The sequence below is a fragment of the Callithrix jacchus genome, chromosome 14 (assembly GCF_049354715.1).
Source record: "Callithrix jacchus isolate 240 chromosome 14, calJac240_pri, whole genome shotgun sequence".
NCBI lineage: Eukaryota > Metazoa > Chordata > Mammalia > Primates > Cebidae > Callithrix > Callithrix jacchus.
Window position 1 is genome coordinate 24,386,323 of NC_133515.1, and position 21,144 is coordinate 24,407,466.

Here is a 21,144-nt window from a genome sequence, read left to right on the forward strand (position 1 = left end):
GGCTCCCACGGTTCCATTCATACATTTAGTTATTGTATCTCCTTAGTCTCTTCCAGTCTGTGACCATCACTGGTTTGTCTTTATGACCTTGGCAATTTTGAAAGTATTGGTTAGTTGTTTTATAGAACGTTTCTCAGAACAGGTTTGTCTGATGTTTTCCTTAATTGCATTAGGATTCTGCTTTTGGTTAGAATACTGCAGTAGTCATATGTCCTTATCAGTATACCAGATTGGGGTACAGTATGTCAACAAGCCGTATTGCTGGTGATGTTAACCTTGATCACTTGGGTAAGGTGGTATCTGCTGAGTTTCTTCACTATACTGTTATTTTTCCTTTTGTAATTTATAAATATCATGAGAGATTTTGAGACTATGTTAATATCCTGTATCTCCTCAAACTGTTGCCTACTAGTTTTGGAATTTATTGTTAGATATTTTCTGTAATGATTATTACTGTGATTGCTTAATGGTAACTTTGTATTTCCCAAATTCCTTCTTCATTTATAAATCAAAAGTTTTCTGTAAAGAGGAGCTATTTCTTCCCCCATTTATTTATTTAACTATTTATTTATATTAGTAGAGACTAGTGAGTATTTATTTCCTTCTATGGGTTCTATTACTCTATTTTAATTTTAAAGTATGAATAAGAAGATTATAAGTTTAAAATGCACCTGCAAGTACAAAATAAGAAACACATTTCTTTCATGAAACTGAGCTTAAGATGCTGGTAATAGAGTGCTACCATTAATAGCTAAAGGCACATGACAAAATTGCTCAGTTACCAGTCTGTGTGGTAGTTGTTGGTACCATGCTTGGGACCAATGAAGCAAAGGAACAAGAAAAAGCTGCCATTTTGCAATAGTGCTATTGGACACAAAGCCATCATGAAAGCTGTTTATACAAGCAATAGAATTCTAACGACTAATAAGTAAAAAAGCATTTCCTGTGAATTTATGAATAAGCAGATATTAGTATTACTCAGTTAATAACACTGATTAGAATTATTGAAAAGAAATGCTTGGAAGCACATCATTTATTCTGTAAGAAAATACCAAATAAAACTCCTGCATATGATGTATTGAAAGTGATAAAATATTGAAACTCTGAAACGAATAAAATATTACAATTCTATTGGAATCTGTGTACTAATTGTATGGCTGCAATGACAGGAAAGGGTAACATTATATATTTTGATAAAAGACAGGAAAGAAGCATAGATTCAAAGGATAACTGTTTCTTGGAAGTACAATTTAAATGTATCAAACCATCCAGAGTAGTTGCAAGACAGACTTTATCAGGAAAAAAGTGATGAACACCCTGCCATTTGCTACCACTTACTTGTGTGAACAAAGTTTCTTATTGATGGTGGCATCCAAGAATACAATGAGATAGATCATTGTTTAAAAGTCTTGATTAGGCATTTTAAGTGTAAAATCTGTTTTAAAATAAATATCTCACAGAAGCTATCTCAAGTTTCTCATTGAAAATTTATAAAAGTATTTGGAATATTTATATAAATTAAATTTATATAAATTTAGTGCTTTCATAATACTTTGTATTTGAATTTTAAAAAGGAATACAGTTTTTCACAAAACTTATACCACCATTCTTGAATCCCCTCCAGTTTGCCCCCATGTTGAAATGATGTGAAAAATTGGGGGAGCATTGGCCTTCAAGTTTGGAACCAAACCCTCTGGTCTTGATAGCAAAGGTGAGGACCTCTCTTTGTGAATTTGAGTAGGAGGAAAAATAAAGGCAATGATGTTAACCACTGTGGACTCCAGACCCTTCCTCAGTTTTCTAGTAGTAGAGAGAACCCCAGTGATGACTGAAATTGACTTTCCCTTTTATAGGCTGGTCACTGAGGGGGAGTGAGTGAGCAGATTAATTTGATTTAGGTAAATGAATGTGACATGTCTTATAACTGAATGTAAAATGCAGTAACACTACATTATCATGGTGGCATGAGATAAAGTGCAGGTGGATTGCAGGGCAACAGGAAGTCAAGTGCTCTGGTGACAATGGTGATTTTACAGATGATGGAGCCAGCTGGCTTCTTTGGACAGGTTAGAAGGCATGCAGGAGAGAAAGACAAATTGAAAACTGTGACTATCTTATTGAGAACATAACCTGCCAGGTCTGTTATGCTGAGGTCAGTGCACTGATGGGGAAGGCATCAACTCTGAGACACCATATATGGACATTTGATCACACACATATGAATGGAAAACTTTGAACCTTCACGTGCCCTTGAGGCTCCATTGACAACCAAGGTAGACAATCACTCTCCTTTCCCACCATATGTGAAGCGTTTCTGTGTCTGCACCTGAGCCAAGTTGCCCACAGGCTAATACAACGTCTCCTCATGTCCCCCATAGAGCACTAACAGGGAATTTACAAGGCTGCTGTGAAAAGAAATGGCCTAAATTCGAAAAAGGTAAAGAAACTTGCCAGCTGGGTGGTGTTCATGGAAATAAATTGTAAATGTATTCGACCAAGATTGGGCTGAATTTGTCAACAGGGGTGGGCCCATCTGGGGATGCAATGAATTGATTTGAGTGTGTGGAGGTGATGTTAGTTCATTGTCTGCTAGGTCGACTAATGAAAGTTTAGACATGGTGGTGGTTTACAGCCAGTAAGTCTGAAATACCATCATTTCTTTGATATAATGTAATGATCCTTAAACTTGGAGCTTTAAAAAAACACTGATACTTGAGTGATCCCTTGGAGATGCTTATTTAAGTAGTTTCTGTTGCCATGTGGACAGAGGGTTTTAAAGAATATCCTTAGGTAGCCAGGCATGGTGGCTCACACCTGTAATCCGAGCATGTTGGGAGGCTGAGGCAGGCGGATCATGAGGTTAGGAGTGGAGACCATCCTGGCTAACATGGTGAAATCCTGTCTCTACTAAAAATACATAAAAAATTAGCCAGGCGTGGTGGTGAGTGCCTATAGTCCCAGCTACTCAGGAGGCCGAGGCCCGAGAATTGCTTGAATCTGGGAGGCAAAGGTTGCAGTGAGCTGAGATGGCACCACTGCACTCTAGCCTGGGTGACAGAGGAAGATGCTGTCTCAAAAAAAAAAGAAGAGAAAAAAGAATATCTTTAGATGATTTTCACATGTAGCTAAGGTTGAGTGATTTCTGTGCAGGAAACTCAGTAATGAGGATGTTGAAGTCCATCTATTATGTATAATCCACACAGTGTCCATTATACACACACCTCAGAATGACCAAGGGACTAAGAGGTGTATTGGTGAGGAGCACACCAGCATCTGGGAGTGCTCACTGTTAGCTTCCCTCTCTAGGCTGGAGGTGGTGTGGTTGCTGCAACAGGTTTTCAGCTCAGATGGGAATTAACAGGATTGCAGAGTCGAAGAGGCCAGATGTGGCCCCTCTCATCATAAACAAGGCGAGTGAAGTGATCACAGTAAACCACAGGGGCAGGTTACTAATCAGAGTATTTTGAACTTCAGGGCCCTGTGGCAATGAAAAATTCATCTCAGGGTCTGTAGAAATGAAATACATGAAAAAGCTTCTAAGGGGCTGCTTAACACATATGGGAGGAAGGTTTTCAGGTGTGGCATACAGAAAACTTAACTCAAATTGCTGTAGTGGAAATGTATGGCTATTTACCCAGTTTGCAGGTCTAAGGAAGATCAAAGCCATGGATTCCTTTGACTAAGATGAAGTCCAGGTCCATTTCAGAAGGAACTTTGCATAGTGGCATGTTATGGTCTGAATTGTGTCCCCCTCTTAATTCATATGTTGACACCCTAACCCCTAATATGACTACTTGGAAATAGGTCCTTTCAAGTGGTAATTAAGGTAAAATGAGGTCATAAGAGTGGGTCTCTAATCCAATATGACCTTATAATGTGAGGAAGAGACACCAGGGATGTACACAGGGTCATGTGAGAACAGAGAGAAGGTGGCCACCTGTGAGCCAAGGAGAGAGCCCTTAGGAGATACCAAACCTGTCAACACCTTGATCTTGGACTTCCAGCCTCCAGAACGGTGAGAAATGAAATTCTGTTTTTTAAGCCACCAAGCCTGTGATATTTTGTTACGGCAGCCTGAACAGACTAATACATGGTGACTGGCATATAGTAAGAATCTTTCCCCAAGCCTTCCCCAGACATACTTAATGGCCATTTATCAGGGCTGTGTACTGGGAGAGTGAAATAGTATCTGGGGGTTTCAGATACTGGCTCTGTATTGATGGAAATCTCCGGGGGCAAAAAAAATGCCAAAATGGTCCATTAATCACAGCAGAGGATGATAAAGCACAGGAGACAGAGGGACTCCAGGTCTGATTTTGTCTGAAGAGGCAGCCTGAGATTGTTTCTGAGGGCTCAATATGCACAATGAGACAAGATAAAGTTAGTGACTGGCAGCATGTCCACATTGGGTTCCTTCTTATCAAGTAGAAGTTGTTAAGGAGAGAGGATTAAGGGGAAGCCCCTAGAATTTCTCCTGACCCTCTGCCAAGATGATAAACCAGAAACCCAAAGCAAAACTCCATCTATGGGGGAGCGACTAGAGTTAGTGTCCCATCACAGACTTGAAAGATGTTAGGGTATTCATTTCATATCCTCACTGAATTTGCCTCTTTGCTACTGCAGATACTACATGGTTTGTGGAGAATGCCAGTAGATCATTACAATTGTTTTCAATTTTTTTGTTATTTTATTTTAGATTCAAGGAGCACACGTGCAGGTTTGTTACATGGGTATATCACATAATGGTGAGGTTTGGGCTTCTAGTGTATCCATCACTCTAATAGTGAACATTGTACCAAACAGGTGATTTTTCAACTCTTGCTCTTCTCCTCTTCTCCCACCCCACTCCATTGTGGAATTTTCAGTGTCTGTTATTTCCATCTTTATGTCCATATGCACCCATTGTTTAGCTTCCACTTATAAATGAGAGCGTGCAGTATTTGATTTTATATAAATTGGCAGAAAGGGTTCACTTTACTGGCTGGGCTGATTGATCATAATTACTCAGGGAAGAAGTGGATTGCTGCTACTCCGTAGAGGTAAATAGGACTACGTTTGGGGCACAGGAGTTGCTCTGGAGTATGTCTTGTTACTCTGGGGAATCTCTTGTTTCTCCTTTGTCTGGTAGTTTCAGTCAATGGAAAAATTGAAGCATCCAATAAAGAAGAGCACTGAGGACCTGGATTGCACAGAAATGGAGGCTTGACTCACCCATAAGGTGAAGAACAGCATCCAGCCAAGGTATTGGCAGAGGGTAAGGGGAACATGGGGTGGGCGGTAGAAGAAGGCAGCTATGATTACCAAACTTGGATTTGGTGAGTAAATACAGAATCAAGGAGTAGAGATTTACTATTTAACTGTTTTCTCCCTATCCCTGCCTTTTCCTCTAACCACCTTACTTGAGTAACACTGGGAGTGGCTTAAGAAGTTTCACATAGGAATATGATTACATTGACCTAATGTGATGATTCAGAATTTCACCTGTGGGAGGGAACACAAATTTCTTATTCAGGAAAAAACGAAATATGGATCTGAGGAGCAAGAGGCATGGACTATGCTGGTTAACTTCCAATTACCCTTACAAACCTGCTCTCCATGCTTCTCACCTGGCTGTCTGCCCAGGAGGCTGACCTGCATCCATGGGCTTCCTTGCTTTCTGGTTTCTGGTTGCCGTTGGCTTCTGGGTTTGGCCAATGGGGAGTACTGAAAGGAACTTGGAGAATGGCAAGTGTCATATCAGGTTCAAGTCAGCCTACTTGTGCTAACTCGAATGGGAGTGGAGGTGAGGAAAAGAGGTTTCACAGTGACTCAGTGGCCAATTAATTGCTTACAAATTCATGGCTTATTGCAAGGCTTTCATACACTAACAATCATGCAAATATCTTTTACAGGGGGACAGGGGAGAGGTGGCTGTCGCTGCTCTTTTCCCAGTGGGCCTCCGGGTGGTGATGCCAGATGGAAAAGAGGACTCGGAATTCTCATGAGCAGAGCTTCTACAGGTAACTCGCCATGGCCTGTTTCTCTTTGGTTTTTAAGGCCCTCCACAGGAGTGTACATAGCCATGATCCCCACAGCCTTTGGCTTTGCTTTTCATTCAGTCTTGGACTGAGTGCCTGACCACAGCAGGTATGACATTTACCCTCAGATGCATGCATTTATCACTTTGAGGGGTCAGCAATTTCAATGTAGGCTGAGTCATTTGTCACAGGTGACTCAATTTTGAGACATTTAGGATCACAAAACAGATATTATTATATATCAGGAAGAAAAATGAGGTCAGGGTATTTGCTACATAATGACATTTCAGTCTGCATAGATGATGGTGGCTCCATAAAAATTATAATGGCATATTTTTACTGTATTCTTTCTATGTTTAGATATGTTTAAATACACAAATCATTACCGTTCTGTTACATTTGCCTGAAGTATTCAGTATAGTATTGAGGAAGGAGACCTAAGCATCTAAGACCACCTCCCCCTCGACTTCTACACTGCATTTCATTAGGAGAAGTAAAGGCTGGCAGACCAGGCGCCACCTTAATAGCCCCCCTATAGATCGCAAGCATGGTGCAGAGGAATCTTTCCAGAAGGCATTGTTTTTACTTAAACAGGATCAAACCCCCACTCCACGCCTACTTCATGGACCAAGACCCTTTCACATGTAATTTCTAAAGTTATAAGCCCAAGACCCTTTCACATGTAATTTCTAGAGCTGTAAGCCTCTAAAAGGGCAGGGACTTTCTTTGTGAGCTCCAGCTTGACTGTTAGGCAACTATGCAGCCTTGCTCCCGGCCGAATAAATCACCCCTTTTTTCCCAGTTGGGTATTTGAGAGGTTTGTTTCATGTGGCCCTTCCTGCTTTAGTATCATGCTGTACAGGTTTGTACAGGAACAATAGGCTATGCAATGTAGCCTAGGCATTTAGTAGGCTGTGCCATCTAGATTTGTGTAAGCACACTCTATGATGTTTGCACTATGAAACGTCACTAAGCCATTCATGACTGTGTGCCCTGGTTCCTTTCTTATGAGGTCACTGCAGGCTATTTCGTGATGAAGGCCACAGCTATTAAGTGGCCCTATTCTCTCTCTCTCTCTCTCTCTCTCTCTCTCTCTCTCTCTCTCTCTCTCTCTCTCTCTCTCTCGATGCTAGTAACCATTTCTTCCTCTTGTCTTTTCAGGCCTAGGGGTGGCCAGAGGTGTACCCCACTTTAAGTAGCCTGAGGTTCTGTACTTTGCCTTGGGATTTTCCTGTACTCTACCCATATCTTTATAAATAACTCCTTCATTACATTTACCTCCAACTGCCAAATTTGAACGTGTCATCTGTTTTTCGTTAGGACCCCGATTGACACAGCATGACTCCCAAGTTGGCTCAAACAGACCAGAAAGACTTTGATAGTCATAGGAGAGACATTCCTTTCTTTCTACAAGATGGGAATGACTGAGCACACAGTTTTGGTTGACACAGGCAGCCAACTTATGGCCTTGGAGAAACCTGGCTTTAAGTTAAGAATTAAACTTAAGGCCAGAGAGAATTTAAAAAAATGCTGACCCTTGCTGACCTCATAGAATTATCAGATCTGGCCAGGCGCAGTGGTTCAAGCCTGTAATCCCAGCACTTTGGGAGGCTGAGGCGGGTGGATCACGAGGTCAAGAGATTGAGACCATCCTGGTCAACATGGTGAAACCCTGTCTCTACTAAAAATACAAAAAAAATAGCTGGGCATGGTGGTGTGTGCCTGTAATCCCAGCTACTCAGGAGGCTGAGGCAGGAGAATTGCCTGAACCCAGGAGGCGGAGGTTGCAGTGAGCCGAGATCGCGCCATTGCACTCCAGCCTGGATAACAAGAGCGAAACTCCATCTCAAAAAAAAAAAAAAAAAAGAATTATCAGATCAGCAACTCCGATAATCAATAATTCTGGACTTCCAATTATGTAACCTAGTAAATATTTTTATTGTTTTATCCACTTTGAATAGAATTTTTCAGGTTTTGAAGCTGAAAATAACTTAATTAATAGATTCTTATAAGTACAGGTATGAGGTCAAGGGTACACCCATTAAAATGTTTAATAGCCTCTGCAAAATTTCTTTCCAAAAAGTCTGCAATGATTCACGCAGCCATCCATGCGTTGAATGAATCTATTTCCTCACACTATTGTCTACCATCTTTTTAATCTGTGCCTTCCTGATGGGTGGAAACTGAATCTCAGTATTGCTTTGATTTGCATCTTGCTAATTACCAGTGTGGTTTACTATAACTACTTACATTTATTGGACACTTATATTTTCTACTCAGTAAAATACTGTTTATGACAGTTGCTCATTTTTTTGTGGAATTAGTTGCACTTTTCCTACTGCTTAGTAAGAATTATTTACAAACTTTGTATATTATTTTTTAGATGTGTTGCAAATGTTTTCTTGGATAGTTTGTCTTTTAAAATTCATTTCATGATGTGTTTTGTCCAAAATTCTAAAATGTGGGTGACATTCAATTTATCATCTTCTTTTTTCATGGATTTTGCATTTTGTGTGATTTAGGGCAAAAAAGGCTAAGGGTTCTCTGTCATTTGGCTCTTTGTCCAGGAATTTCAAACTCTAGGCATTGAACCTGGACCCCTTCCTTAAGTGTTGCACTATGGGCTGTCTGATCAAGGCTTTTTATTGCCTTAGTTTTGTGTTGTTGTTGCACATAAATGGCAATGTAACCAATACTTGTTTTAAATTTAGAGAAATATACCTTTACAATAGTCCTATATGGTTTGGTTCTTTTTTCTTAACTCTTTTAATTTTCTATTTATTACTGCCATTTTAATGAGTAGCTTTGGGGTCATTTTTGTTACTCTGTCCTTCATTTTCAAGAGGAAAAGGAAGCTGTTAAATTGCATGTTGGCCCATGTGCTAAAGTCTGGGGTTCTGTGGAAACCAGCTTCAGGGAGATGTAATGGATCAGCTCACAGGAAGCAAGTCTTCGATGGGCTTGGGCTATGTGGAGGAGCAAAGGCTTTGGGCTATGTCCAAACACATCATTCCATCTACATTGGGTAGAGGCTTTAGACAGAGGCTATGCCAAGAGTTTCCTTGTTCACAAGTCTACTGGAGTACAAATGACTCCACACTGGTCTCTGTGGTTCATGGTATACGCCATGGTGCCCCACCAGTTTAATCGAGGTGAACGCCAACTTCTTTCCAGTGGCAATCCTCAGGCCAGATTGCCAGTCTACTTGTAGGGAGCCCTTAATATGTCATAGGCCACATGGCTTTGGCCCCCTGTAGAGCCCCCAAGGAAGACCTATGACTTCAACAGAGAGGTCTTGATTTGGAATTAGGGTTATGGATTATAAGTTTAGTTCTACTACTCAGTTGATTTTTTATGGTTGGCAAAGGTGGAGACTGATAACTTTTACTGCTCCATATGGCTCCCTCAGCTTTGCTATGATTGTCTGCCTGGTTTCATGAATAAGGTGTTGTAGAGACTGAGCATATAACAACAGATTATAGAGATTGTAGTGGTGGTCAATAATGAAGTTCTCTTACCCTACCTGCATTTCACTGATGTTCCCTCAACTTAATAAGGTCATGAGCATGTTAAGAGAACAAACTAGCCAGCAGGGCTTATTACCAAATGAATGTAGATTGACAGTGTCATAAAGCTTGGAAATTAGAATCTGGACTAAGTGTTTTCTTACAATCATTTTCATATCTAGGAAATTTGGCCTTGTCAGCACTTATGGTAATTAAATTCAAGCCACACTTACTGATAAACATCATTGTCATTGTTCCTCATGATAATAAATCATTGATAATAAATAAAACAATCAATGATAATAAATAAAATGTAATATATATATATATATATATACCTTTACTTTTTATAACCAGAATCAATATTGATTGTTTTCGGAAGTACAGCCAGGGCATAATGTAATCATAACATCTGTCCCTTCCACTTTTAGGTAAACGTTCTGGGCCATTTCTTCAGTAGATGTGCTCTCTGCTCTTTACTGATCAGCCGTGGTGATTCAGTTCTCCCCTGTTATCATCATCACTCCTATTCCCTGCAATTTCTCTGGTACTTATTCACACTAACAATTAAACTGGAGACTTCGGGATGATTGCTGAGTGCTGGGAATTTTAGGAAGCACTGGATTCTCTGAGTGCCTGGAAGCTGTTGAAGGGTCAGGACCAAGTGGAATAAAAGGCTGAGGCTGAAAAGGACACAAGTCAGCCTATTATGTAGGTTTTCACAAGCTTCATCTGGGCATGGGAAGTTCTGGCTATACCCACCAGCTTTTGAATCAAAGAAAATTCAGCTGTTTGGGTTGTGTTCCTTGGATCATCTGAGCATCTTCTTGGTGACCCCTCCCTTCACCTTCACGCACCAAGCATCCACCAGACTGCACTCTCTTTTCAGAGGTATGAGCATCATTTGTCTGAGAACCCCCCATCCCTGACTCATCTGAAGATAAGTCCTACAAAAGCCCTCCTTTGAGACCCTAGGTTATTTTGTTTCCTTCCTGAGGCTGTTATTATCTGGGATACCACAGCAATCCCTTAATCTTCTTTGGCCTTCCAAAATGTATGTACCAAGGTCCTTTTATTCAGTTTGCAATTCCTAGCATGGATTCTGCTTTCAGAGGGTTCTCCATTGGAAACTCAGGCTTAAGGGATTTGGGGGGGTCAAATAATGGGGAGTTTGCATGCTGTTTTGTGGTGAGCATCCCAAGAAAGGGGATAGTTTACTGATGCATAGTGGAAGTGATCTTTAACTGGGCAGAGGAGATGCAAGTGAGGTGGCAGTGGCTCAGGCTGACTTTGAACAAAGGTGTACCTGACATTACCACACCCTCTGCTAGGGTCACACTATAAGCCAAAAGTGATAGGACTGGGGCCACGGCAGGAGAGGATTGTGTTTCTCCAATACCAGAAGATGGGGGTGGAAAGCAAGAGATGTTGAGTCAGGAGACTTTTTCCAGGGCTGGAAAGAGGGGCTCATGGATGAGCTTATCTAGAAGATTCTGTCACATTCTTTGTACTTTTCTTCCTTATAGACAGATGAAGGTGAAGCTGTTGGTGCTTCAAGTCTGTCTCTTAAAACTCACTTCACTCTAGTTAACTTGTACCTCAGCAATTTTTTAGGCTTGACTATAGCAGATAAGATGGGGTGTATAAACAAGATATAAAAATAACCATTACCACTGATTGGGAATCTAGAAATGTCCTGCATTACTACAGCAAAGGTGGGGCAAAAACTGGCATCTGGGGCTCAGATTTGGGAGAAATCACTGCCCAACTCTTTATTTCCTTAGGCAGTTCTAGAGTCCACTGCATTTTGGAGGTACCTGAGACCAGGCTTTCCTCAGTTAAAAGACAAGTCTACATAGTCCCTGTGGCTCCCCATATTAATGGAGCTGAAAGAGTATTAGGTAGGGGAGCTCTATTGCCTGGCTCTCCATTCACGTGCAGCCTTAGGTAGGGTAGTTGAGAAATGCCATAGGGATCTTATCTGAGACATGTGGCTAATTTTGCTCTCACAGGATGCCTGTAGGCTGACTACAGAGGGCAAGGCTCCCAGTCCGAGGAGATGGAGTCCCTGACATGAGGGTGTGTGGCATTTCCAGTCCTAGCCCCAGAATGACATGGCAGAAGAGCCGAACTCCGGGGAAGTCCCTTAGTCTTCCCTTTCTGAGAAACCTAGGATCTGTCATTAACCTCATTTCCTTGTGGTTGATTTTGTGTGGGTTGGCTCAGGGAGCCCAGATGGGTCATATCTGTGCTATTTCTGTGATTTCTCATGCCCCACCCAGGAAGCTGGGGCCTCCCTCTCTGCTCAGATAAATAACCCAGGCTCCGTTAGAGCCTGTCACTACCCTTGGAAGCTGCTGGAACCACAATTCGGTCCCCTGGACTGTAGATAAAGGCCCTTTTTTTGCCAGGTATAGTTAATAGCTGGCTCCTCCCCCACCCTCTGGAGCCTTTCCTCTTGTCTATGCTTTGGGGCTCAATGAAGAGAAAGGCCACATCAGGCTGGCTCTATGCTCTATGCCTTGTCCTGTGTGTCTCTTACTGGGGAATTTCTGGGATCCTGGCAGAGCAGCCCTGGCATGGGACCCTCCCCTGCTCCTAGGTAAAAACAATGCTGATGGAGGGGTAGAGGCTTCAGAGAAAAGGAGACATGGGCATCAGGTGCCTGTGAGTTATTTGAGGTCAAATTTTATGCTTGGCTTTTGAGCTTGTAGAGGAGACACTATGATACTAACTGGATCTCCGGGTGGAGGAAAATTCTACCTACTCTCCCTTTGCTGATGCTTCCTTTAAGTTTTGTACTAGATGTGGCTCAGAACTTCTGACCAGAGCTTTGTGTCAGGCCAGGTTTCCCAGCTCCCTGTCTAGAATGAGGGCCTGAGAAGCTTGTGTCCTGGAAGGTCTTGGAAACATCTCCCATGGTTCATCTCTACTATGTCTGCCTCACAGGTGCTGAGACAACCACGCTATGAGAGGCACTCCAGGACACCTTGGTGATGAAGGAAAGGTCATCCAGCAAGCAGGTGCTGTTGGGATGGGGCTCTGGAGGCCAAGGCCCTCTGCACTCAGCTGTCTCCTGTGGAAGCCCCAGTCTTCTCTGCTTCTCTCAGTGCACTGACCTTCCCACCTGGTGCTGCCCACCTACCACTGGACTCTGGGCTTCTGGAGGGTGGGGGCTATTGCTTAGTCACTCCTCCAGCTCCAGTCTCCAGCATTGAGACAAGCACAGAACAGGCACAAAAGAGGATAGCTGGGCCTTGGCACACAGGTTCTGTGAGGCTGCTCATTGCCCTCTGTCTTGATGGTTTTCCCTCTTAAACCAGTGACTTCCCTTGGTAGCCCTTGCCCTCCTCAACAGAGCTCACAACTTCACTAGAAAGAAAGACTGGGCTGTTGGGTGATGTGAGTGCTGCCAGTTTTGGGATGCAAACCTCACACCTTCCTTACAAAAGGGCCTGGGTTTGATACTTTTCTCCTTGGGTCTAGTAAAGCAGCCTTGATTATAATATTTCTTCGTTTGTTTTCTCCATCCCCAAATTAGCATTCCAACCTAAGACTGGGCATGTTAACGATTTGAATCAGCAAGTGTGGACCCTTCAGGGTCAGACCCTTGTATCAGTTCCAAGGAGTAGCAGTGTGACTCCAGGTGAGTGGTCATCTGTGCCTGCACCACCATTTGCACTGGTATGGCTGGAAAGCTGGCACCAGCCTTTTGTAAAAGTGTGACTTCACAAGGGGGCCCCCTGAATTGGTGAGAATTTCATACCTAATTGGGAAAAGACATCAGGGAGAAGTTTGTTTTCTACTACGATGAAGAAGCCATAGGTGGTGGAGGAGCCTCCTGGTGAATAGGAAAGATGCTTTCAGTCACCTGAAGCCCTGTCTTTAGCTTGTTCTGCATGACTTCAAGGTGTCCTGAAATGACTAAATGGGTGAATACCACAGGAAGGCAGATTTCAGCATCACATTGAGAAAAACTTACAAAACGGACTGAGCTCTCTAAGAATCAGAGGAGCTGCTTGGTGTAGGAGTTTCCCATCTCCACGTGCTCAAGCAGAGGCATGAGAATCTCAGGAGCAGACTCTGCTGCTTGCTTAGCTCTCTGTGTTTTCTCATTTACTAGGGCAGTGATTGGCACATGAGGTGAATGAGTGAATAAATAAATGAATGAATAGGAGGGTTGGCCATTTGGTGGGTCTAGTTGGGATTACACTCTTCAGCTCTCTTCCAGACCCACTTACAGATACTGCCTTCTAAATCAAATAATCTTCTCTGACTTCAAAAGGAAACTGACACCATCTCTCCTCTTATCTTTACAGTCATTGTCACTGTTGTCACATGCAAGTTTCCAGAGGCTCTCGAGCAAGGCAAAGGGGATCCCATTTATTTGGGAATCCGGAATCCAGAAATGTGTCTGTATTGTGAGGAGGTTGGAGAACAGCCCACGTTGCTGCTAAAAGTGAGTAACCAAGAAAAATATTTTAAAAGCCTTTTCTTTTAGAAGTCTTTGGTTGAATACCTAATTTTAGAATTAAAAAAGAACTAGTCTTGTCTTCCTAAGCATATTTATTTCCAGCTTCTTTTAAGTTATGTATGTGCAATAGACTTTTCTTTTTATCCTGGCTGTCAGAAGTTGAGGCCCTTGTCTTCCTTTGTTTCTTTATTTTTTCCAAGCCAAACTGTATCCAACTTTATTAAAAATACTTTCCTTAAACAGTCATGGTATTTCAGGTAGGATATGGGCAGACAATTGTTAACAGTATGAAACTACTTTCAAACTCCCTTCTTCAGTGGACTACCAAAAATCAGAAAGCCACTATAAAACCCAATGAAGTCTTCATCTGATGCTCTGAACAGGGAAAGTTTAGAGTGAGGGTTGACATTTTTCATTTAGCATCTTGTTTAACAACTTTTCATGAGCCAATCCTAACTTTCAGGAAGTGAAATGAAAATTCAGAATTTATTTGAAGATCCACAATCTAGAAATGGAACCACTGCTCTTTTGACAAGTGCCATCTTAGTGGCATCACTGGAAAGTCCAGATTGAATGACACACTGGTAACCAGTTATTGGGGGTCAGGTCCTAACAGATGGATGTCTGGGCTTAAGAGAGTTAAGTCTATGTTGAAAGATAGAAAGGGAGAAGAGCGCATAAAAATGAATTTGTTTTTCCATACCACAAGGCTTTTGTGCCAAGGTGGCTATGTGTGTCAAAGTCAGGGAATCCCTCCTCCTGGGAGCCAAAAAGAAGTCTCTCAAAACTGTAAGGGAAAGGTGTTTTCCCCACAAAGATCCAGCTTCAGAGACATTCTATTAGTGACATAAGCTCCTTTCCCCCCCAAAAAAATGAAGTGTTCTATGTGGTAACAACATAGTTTTTAAAAAAGTTAAACAAAAATCTGCCTTTTTATAAAACTTGATAAAAAATACATTTCAAACTGTACAGTCACCAGAAGTACACAGTTATCAAAACTACACATACTTCACTTGGCATCTCCAGTGCCTTCAGCTTTCTGTGCCTGGTCTGTTTTGGCATCTCCATTTTCTGCAGGGTTATTCCCCTTCTTACCAGCATCAGCATCAGCTTTTCCCTTTTCCCCTTTGGGTACCTTCTCTCCCTTATTTGCAGGGGTCTTTTTAGGCTTGGGCTCTGGCTTTGGAGGAGCAGGTTTAGCAGGCAACTTCGTGACTCTTCTCTGTGGTTTGTCCTTTGCCTTGGCTTTATCTCCTTTAGCATCCCCTTCAGCCTTCCTCTTGGGCATGGTGGCCATGGCGGAGGGACATAGGTGCTGGGTGCTGGATGCAGCGGGGTGCGGGCTTTGGTCGATCCAGGAGTCATTCTCATCTCTTCTTCTTCATACTGCTCCATCTTCCTTAACTTTTGATATATTCTTGGCCATGATTTCTTCAAGTATATTCTCACTCTTATTTTCTTTTTGGAATTCCTATTGATCCATCATTGGAAGTCATGGATCTTACTTCAATATCCCATCTAAATTTTTATATTTTCTATCCTTTCATTGCTTTTTAAAATTTTAGTGTTGCAGCTGGGAGAATTTCTTGCTTTGCTCTGCCAGTTCATGGTTACATTTTCAGTGTTGTCTCCTCTGGAAATCATCCTTGAACAGCATTTCCTGAAATTTTAATTCCCAAGCTCTCTGGTTTGTTCTTCTTTTATTTTGTTAATGACTGTTTGTCCTTGTTTTACAAACTTCAGTTTAATTCAATTTGATTCAACCCAATCCACTTCAATTCAGCAAATGTGTGGGCACTTCCTGTCCTCCAGCACTGGTCGGTGCTTGAGATATATCTGTGCACAGAATGGCAAAGAGCCTCGACTACCCAGGGTTTGGATTCTAGTGAAAGGAGAAAAATGGCAAACAGAAAATATAATAGTAGGTATATTTGTGCTATGAGAGGTCTTTACTTTTCCTAGAAAAATAATACTGGTTAGAACAGGATAGAGACCAGCAGTACCAGAACACAGGCAGGGTCAGGCTGCAGTGGTAAATAGTGCAGTAGGCACCATTGCCTAGGTGAGATGTTAGCAGGGAGGAGAAAGAGCTAGGGAAGTTAGTCAGCAGGTGTCCAGTGAGGGCACGTCTCAGAACAAGTGAGGACAGGTGTGCAGAGTGAACAAAGGAAGGAGTGCAGAGTGAACTGAGGAAGGAGTCCAGGGAGATAAAGGCAGACATGAAAGCCTTGCTGTCCTTTGCAAGGACTCAGCCTTGCAATCTGAGTGAAATGTGAAATATTAGAATGTTTTGAACAGAGGAATGGTGTGAAGGGGCTTAGGTCTAAAAATGATTGCTCTCGATGCTCTTTGATCTTAGACTGTGGAGGGCAAAGGTGAAAGTCCTTCAGGAGACTTTGAGGTGATTGAGGTGTGATTAGATAGGCAAGGAGATAGCAGCAGAGATGAGGAGAAGTGGGCCAGATTCTGGAAGTATTTTAAGTGGAGGAAACCACTTTTGTGAGTGTGACCAATAAGATCAGGACTGAGAATGACATTTTCTACTTTGTCCTGTCAGCTAAGTCACCCTTATGTTGTGCCTTTGTTCTCAGATGTGTACTAAGAATTGCAAAATTGTATTTGGCAATGGGTGGGTCTTTGGGGACTTTGGTAGGAGCAGTGTTGTTGCTGTGGTGGGGGAAAAAACTTGTATAGAGTAAGTTTAAAGAGAGGAATTACTAGAAAGAAATCAGAGACAGCAAATATAGACAGCGTTTGCAAGAAATTTTCTGCAACAGGAAACTGGTGGTGGTGGTGGGTAAGCAAATGAGTTATGTTACTTAAGATGGTAAAAATGACAGCAAATATGCTGATGGAAATAAGTGAGCAGAGCAAACAAAATTTATGGAGCACAGAAGAGCAGGGAGAATAGCTAGAGGGATGTTCTTAAGTTGCAAGTGCAGATGGGACCTGTCACTGAGTCCTACTCAAGCAGGGAGGTGCGGGTATGGGTGCAGTGGACTGGGAGCCCAGGTTATGAGGTGGTTTGTACAAGTTTTCTTCTAATTACTTCAATTTTCTCAGTGGGTAAGAGGTTGAAGATGATGATGGAGGAGGTATGGGAGCTTAAAATGAGGAAGCATTGCTGGGGGCTTTCCTCCATGTTGAGGAATACAGTTTGGGGTCTGGTTTGGGGTTGACACTGTGTGTGGAGTGCAAGAAGTGACCCAATTCAGGAAATATTTGGAAATAGAGTCCACAGGCCTTGCTCCTGGGTTAGAAAAGAAATGTTAAGAATGACTCCTACGTTTCTGGCCACCCAAAGAATCAGACTAACTAGAAGCTGTTAAGTGAGTAAAGGAATCCTGTGGGAGAAGAATTTCCCACTCACAGTGGAAGGTGACTGAATTACAAATCATTTCTGTGTCTCTCTTGAGATCTTGAACACATGCAATTTATTTAGAAATACTTATTTTACCTAAATGCATAATGCATGTACATACGAATATACAGACTTATAGAATATAGTTTTATATACAATATAGAAGGCATTTTCTGATTGCTTTATTTATTTTCCTCCTTTGATACAAATCCTTTGATTTGTTAGACCCTTTTTGTCTTTTTCATTCGTGTTTATCTCTGTCATATATTTGACAATTAGTCAGAAATTCATAGCCTAACCTGGCTGTCCTTTGTCGTACCAGTGGTTCTTGCAGGGCAGTGGCTCTCACTATTGTGGTATTGGTAAGGGAGGTAATTTCCAACTTCTTCCTTTTCCAAAGGGTCCCCTTAGCCTCTTGTGTATGAAGAGTTCTAACTTGTTGTTCAAGTGTGGCTGCTTGTACATTAAACTCTTCCTTGTAAACTTCCCACATCATTTCTGGATTTGAGGATGGGGGCTTGGAAGGTAGCATTTCATGTATGTTTATTCTGCTGCTCCTTCAAAATGTGTGTTTCTCTAGGCCTGATGGATAAGGTTTTCTGGAACTTTGGAATATTTATTGAATTATTTTGAATAACACTGAATATCTCAAACAGCTTGTGTCTCCTCATGGGTACTTGTTCTCACATTTCAGGAGCAGAAGATCATGGATCTGTATGACCAACCCAAGCCCATGAAACCTTTCCTTTTCTATTGTCTCAAGACTGGTAGGACCTCCACCCTTGAGTCTGTGGCCTTCCCGGGCTGGTTCATTGCCTCCTCCAACAGAGACCAGCCCATTTTCCTGACTTCAGAACTTGGGACGTCACACAACACTGCCTTTGAATTAGATATAAAGGACTGAACTTAGCCTAGAGGTGGCAGGTTTGTCTTTGTTTTAAAGTTTCGGTTCCCATTGTGTTTTTGTCTACATTTTGTTAGTGTCATTTTTACGCTGGTGTTAAGAGGAGAGCAAGGCTGCTGTTATATCATTTATAATGAAGAAGAAGCAATTACTTCATAGCAACTGAAGAACAGAATGTGGGCTCAGAAGCAGGAGAGCTGGGTGGTATAAGGCTCTTCTCTCAAGCTGATGCTGTGTAGCTCACAAGGCATCTGCATTAGTGACTTCAAGACTCAAAAGACCAAACCACTGGGCTTTCTCCTGGGGGTGAGTATGAAGATGCTTCAGAACTCATGTGTCTTACTCATGATGGTGTGACTAGCATGGAGCTGATCTCTGTTTCTGTTTTGCTTTATTTCTTTTTGGGATATATAATCTGTAGTCTTTGTATGTTGCCAGTATACCTCATTGTGCATAATAGAACCTTTTCAGCAGTAAGACCTTGTAAAGAAAAAGAATTCTTGCATTAAGCTGTTGTCCTAATTGTAATGTGTGATCTTAAAGTTTAAAAAAACTTTGTATGTTTATATAATAACAAAGCTAAAACTGACATAAACAAAGAGTAAACTGAAATTAGCAAGAGTAGTTGAATAAAGCCATTGTAGTGGTTAAGCCTGGGACTGGGGCTTAGCTGGGGACAAAAGGGCCTTCCTTGGTGGGTAGTAATGGGGTTGGGGTGAGAAATTCAGAATATAACAGGGCTCTGCTATTTGGCTTTTTTCTTTATGGCTGAATAACCTTGCTTTTTCCCTGCTTCCTCTAGGCTTTTCCTTTTAAGCCATCTCACCATCCACATACTTTCTTTAAAAACTTCAGTAAAGGTGTCTTTTCTTTTTTTGGAAGAGAAAACCTTGCTTTCCCAACAGCCACCTTTAGACAATATCTTCTGAAAAAAATTAAATAGCTGACTGATATAGTTTGGATGTTTGTCCTCATCCAAATCTCATGTTGAAATGTAATCCCCAACATTGAAGGTGGATCCTGGTAGGAGGTGTTTGGGTCACAGGAGTGGATCACTTATGGCTTGATGCTGTCCTCACCACAGTGAGTGGGTTCCCACAAGATCTGGTTGTTTAAAAGTGTGTGTCACATCTACCCTCACTCTCTCTGCTGCTCCTGGTTTGGCCATGTGACGTGCCTGCTCCTCCTTCACCTCTGCCATGATTGGAAGCTTCCTGAGGTCTCCCTAGAAGCCAAACAGATACCAATATGATGTTTCCTGTAAGGCCTGCAGATCTGTGAGCTAATTAAACCTCTGTTCTTTATAAATTACACAGTCTTGGGTATTTCTTTATAGCAATGTAAGAATGACCTAACACACTAACTGTGGGTATAATTGTAGAAATATATACCTCAGATCTGATTCTCTATATAATAGATTTATTTATTGTTATCCTAACAACAAAAATGCAGAACATTCTCTTTGCTTAAGTACATTCTCCAAAATTGCATAAACAACTTAATTATTTTTCCTACTTTTGGATAATCAGACTGCATTCTCTACTAAGAATTACAGTAAGCAATCAGCAAGCATGGATTTAATGTGATATCTCTTTATTCTTTAACTTTTTATTTTTGGTGGTTTAATCATTTTTAATTAAATTTCTAAAAAGAGTTTTTAAAACTCCAGTTTTATGTATCTTTTTAAATTGACAGATAATAGTGTATATTTTTATTGAGTATCACATGATGTTATGAGGTATATATACATTTGTGGAATGGTTAAATCTAGCTAATTAACAAATATATTACCTCACACAGTTATCATTTTTGTAGCGAGAGCATATAACATCCACTCTCTACATTTTTTTTGAGAGAATATATCATCATTTACTATAGTTACCTTGCTGTACAATAGGTCTCTTGAAATTTATTTCTCCTACATAACTGTAGTTATGTAGCCCTTGGCTGACACCCCCCATCCCTCCTCCTGTCTTACTACACCAGCCTTTGATAACTACCATTTTACTCTCCACCTCTATGAGATCAACATTTTTTGATTTCACATATAAGTGAGATCACGTGGTATTTGTCTTTCTGTGCCTGGCTTGTTTCATTTAGCATAATGTTCTCCAGGTTCATCTGTGTAATCACAAATGATAGAATTTCAATCCCTTTTTTATGACTAAACAGTATTTCATTATGTGTATGTACCACATTTTCTTTATCTACTCATCTGTTGATGGACACTTAGGTTGACTCAATATCTTGGCTATTGTGAATGGTGTTATAATACACATGGGAGTGCAGATATCTCTTTGATATAAGGATTTGAATTCCTTTGTATAGTGGAATTGCTGGATCATATGATAATTCTATTTTTAATTTTCTGAGGAACTTCTATAATGTTTTTCATAGTGGCTGCACTAATTTGAATGCTCCCCCAACAGTGTATAAGAGCTCCTTTTTCACCGCATCCTTGACAACACTTATCCTTTGTCTTTTTGATAACAAGCATTCTAACTAGGGAGAAGTGATATCTCATTGTGATTTTGATTTGCATTTCTCTGATTAGTAATATTGAGCATTTTTTTTCATATACCTATTGGTCATTTGTGTGTCTTCTTTTGTGAAATGTCTATTCAGGTATTTTGCCTATTTTTCAACCAGGTTATTTATTTATTTATTTACTTCAGCTGAGTTAAGTTTCTTATGTATTTTTAATATTTACTGATTGTTAGATGTATAGGTTGCAAATATTTTCTCCCATTCTGTAAGTTGTCTCTTCATTCTGTTTATTGTTTCCTTTTATGTAGATTGATATCACATTTGTCTATTTTTGATTTAGTTTGTTGTCTGTGCTTTTAAGGTCTTATCCAAAAAATTGCCCAATGTTTCTCCTA

The 21,144-nt window shown here is 41.1% G+C and overlaps 1 protein-coding gene and 1 pseudogene across 3 annotated transcripts; one reads left to right on the forward strand and one right to left on the reverse strand.

The window, feature by feature from the left end:
• Positions 1-1,546: 1,546 nt before the first annotated feature.
• IL36G (interleukin 36 gamma) lies at positions 1,547-19,573 on the forward strand. 3 transcript variants are annotated; one of them, XM_035272001.3, is made up of 7 exons: positions 1,547-5,241; positions 5,892-5,999; positions 9,955-10,414; positions 12,473-12,546; positions 13,065-13,169; positions 13,843-13,982; positions 18,053-19,573. In XM_035272001.3, the coding sequence occupies exons 4-7, from the start codon at positions 12,492-12,494 to the stop codon at positions 18,260-18,262; spliced, it is 510 nt and encodes a 169-aa protein (XP_035127892.1). In that variant the 5' UTR covers positions 1,547-5,241; positions 5,892-5,999; positions 9,955-10,414; positions 12,473-12,491; the 3' UTR covers positions 18,263-19,573. The 3 variants fall into 3 exon arrangements, with proteins under 3 accessions (XP_035127892.1, XP_078204543.1, XP_035127891.1); XM_078348417.1 differs by lacking the exon at positions 9,955-10,414; XM_035272000.3 differs by lacking the exons at positions 1,547-5,241; positions 5,892-5,999; positions 9,955-10,414 and adding an exon at positions 11,861-11,934.
• On the reverse strand, positions 15,007-15,285 carry LOC100413613 (non-histone chromosomal protein HMG-17 pseudogene; annotated as a pseudogene).
• Positions 19,574-21,144: the final 1,571 nt, after the last annotated feature.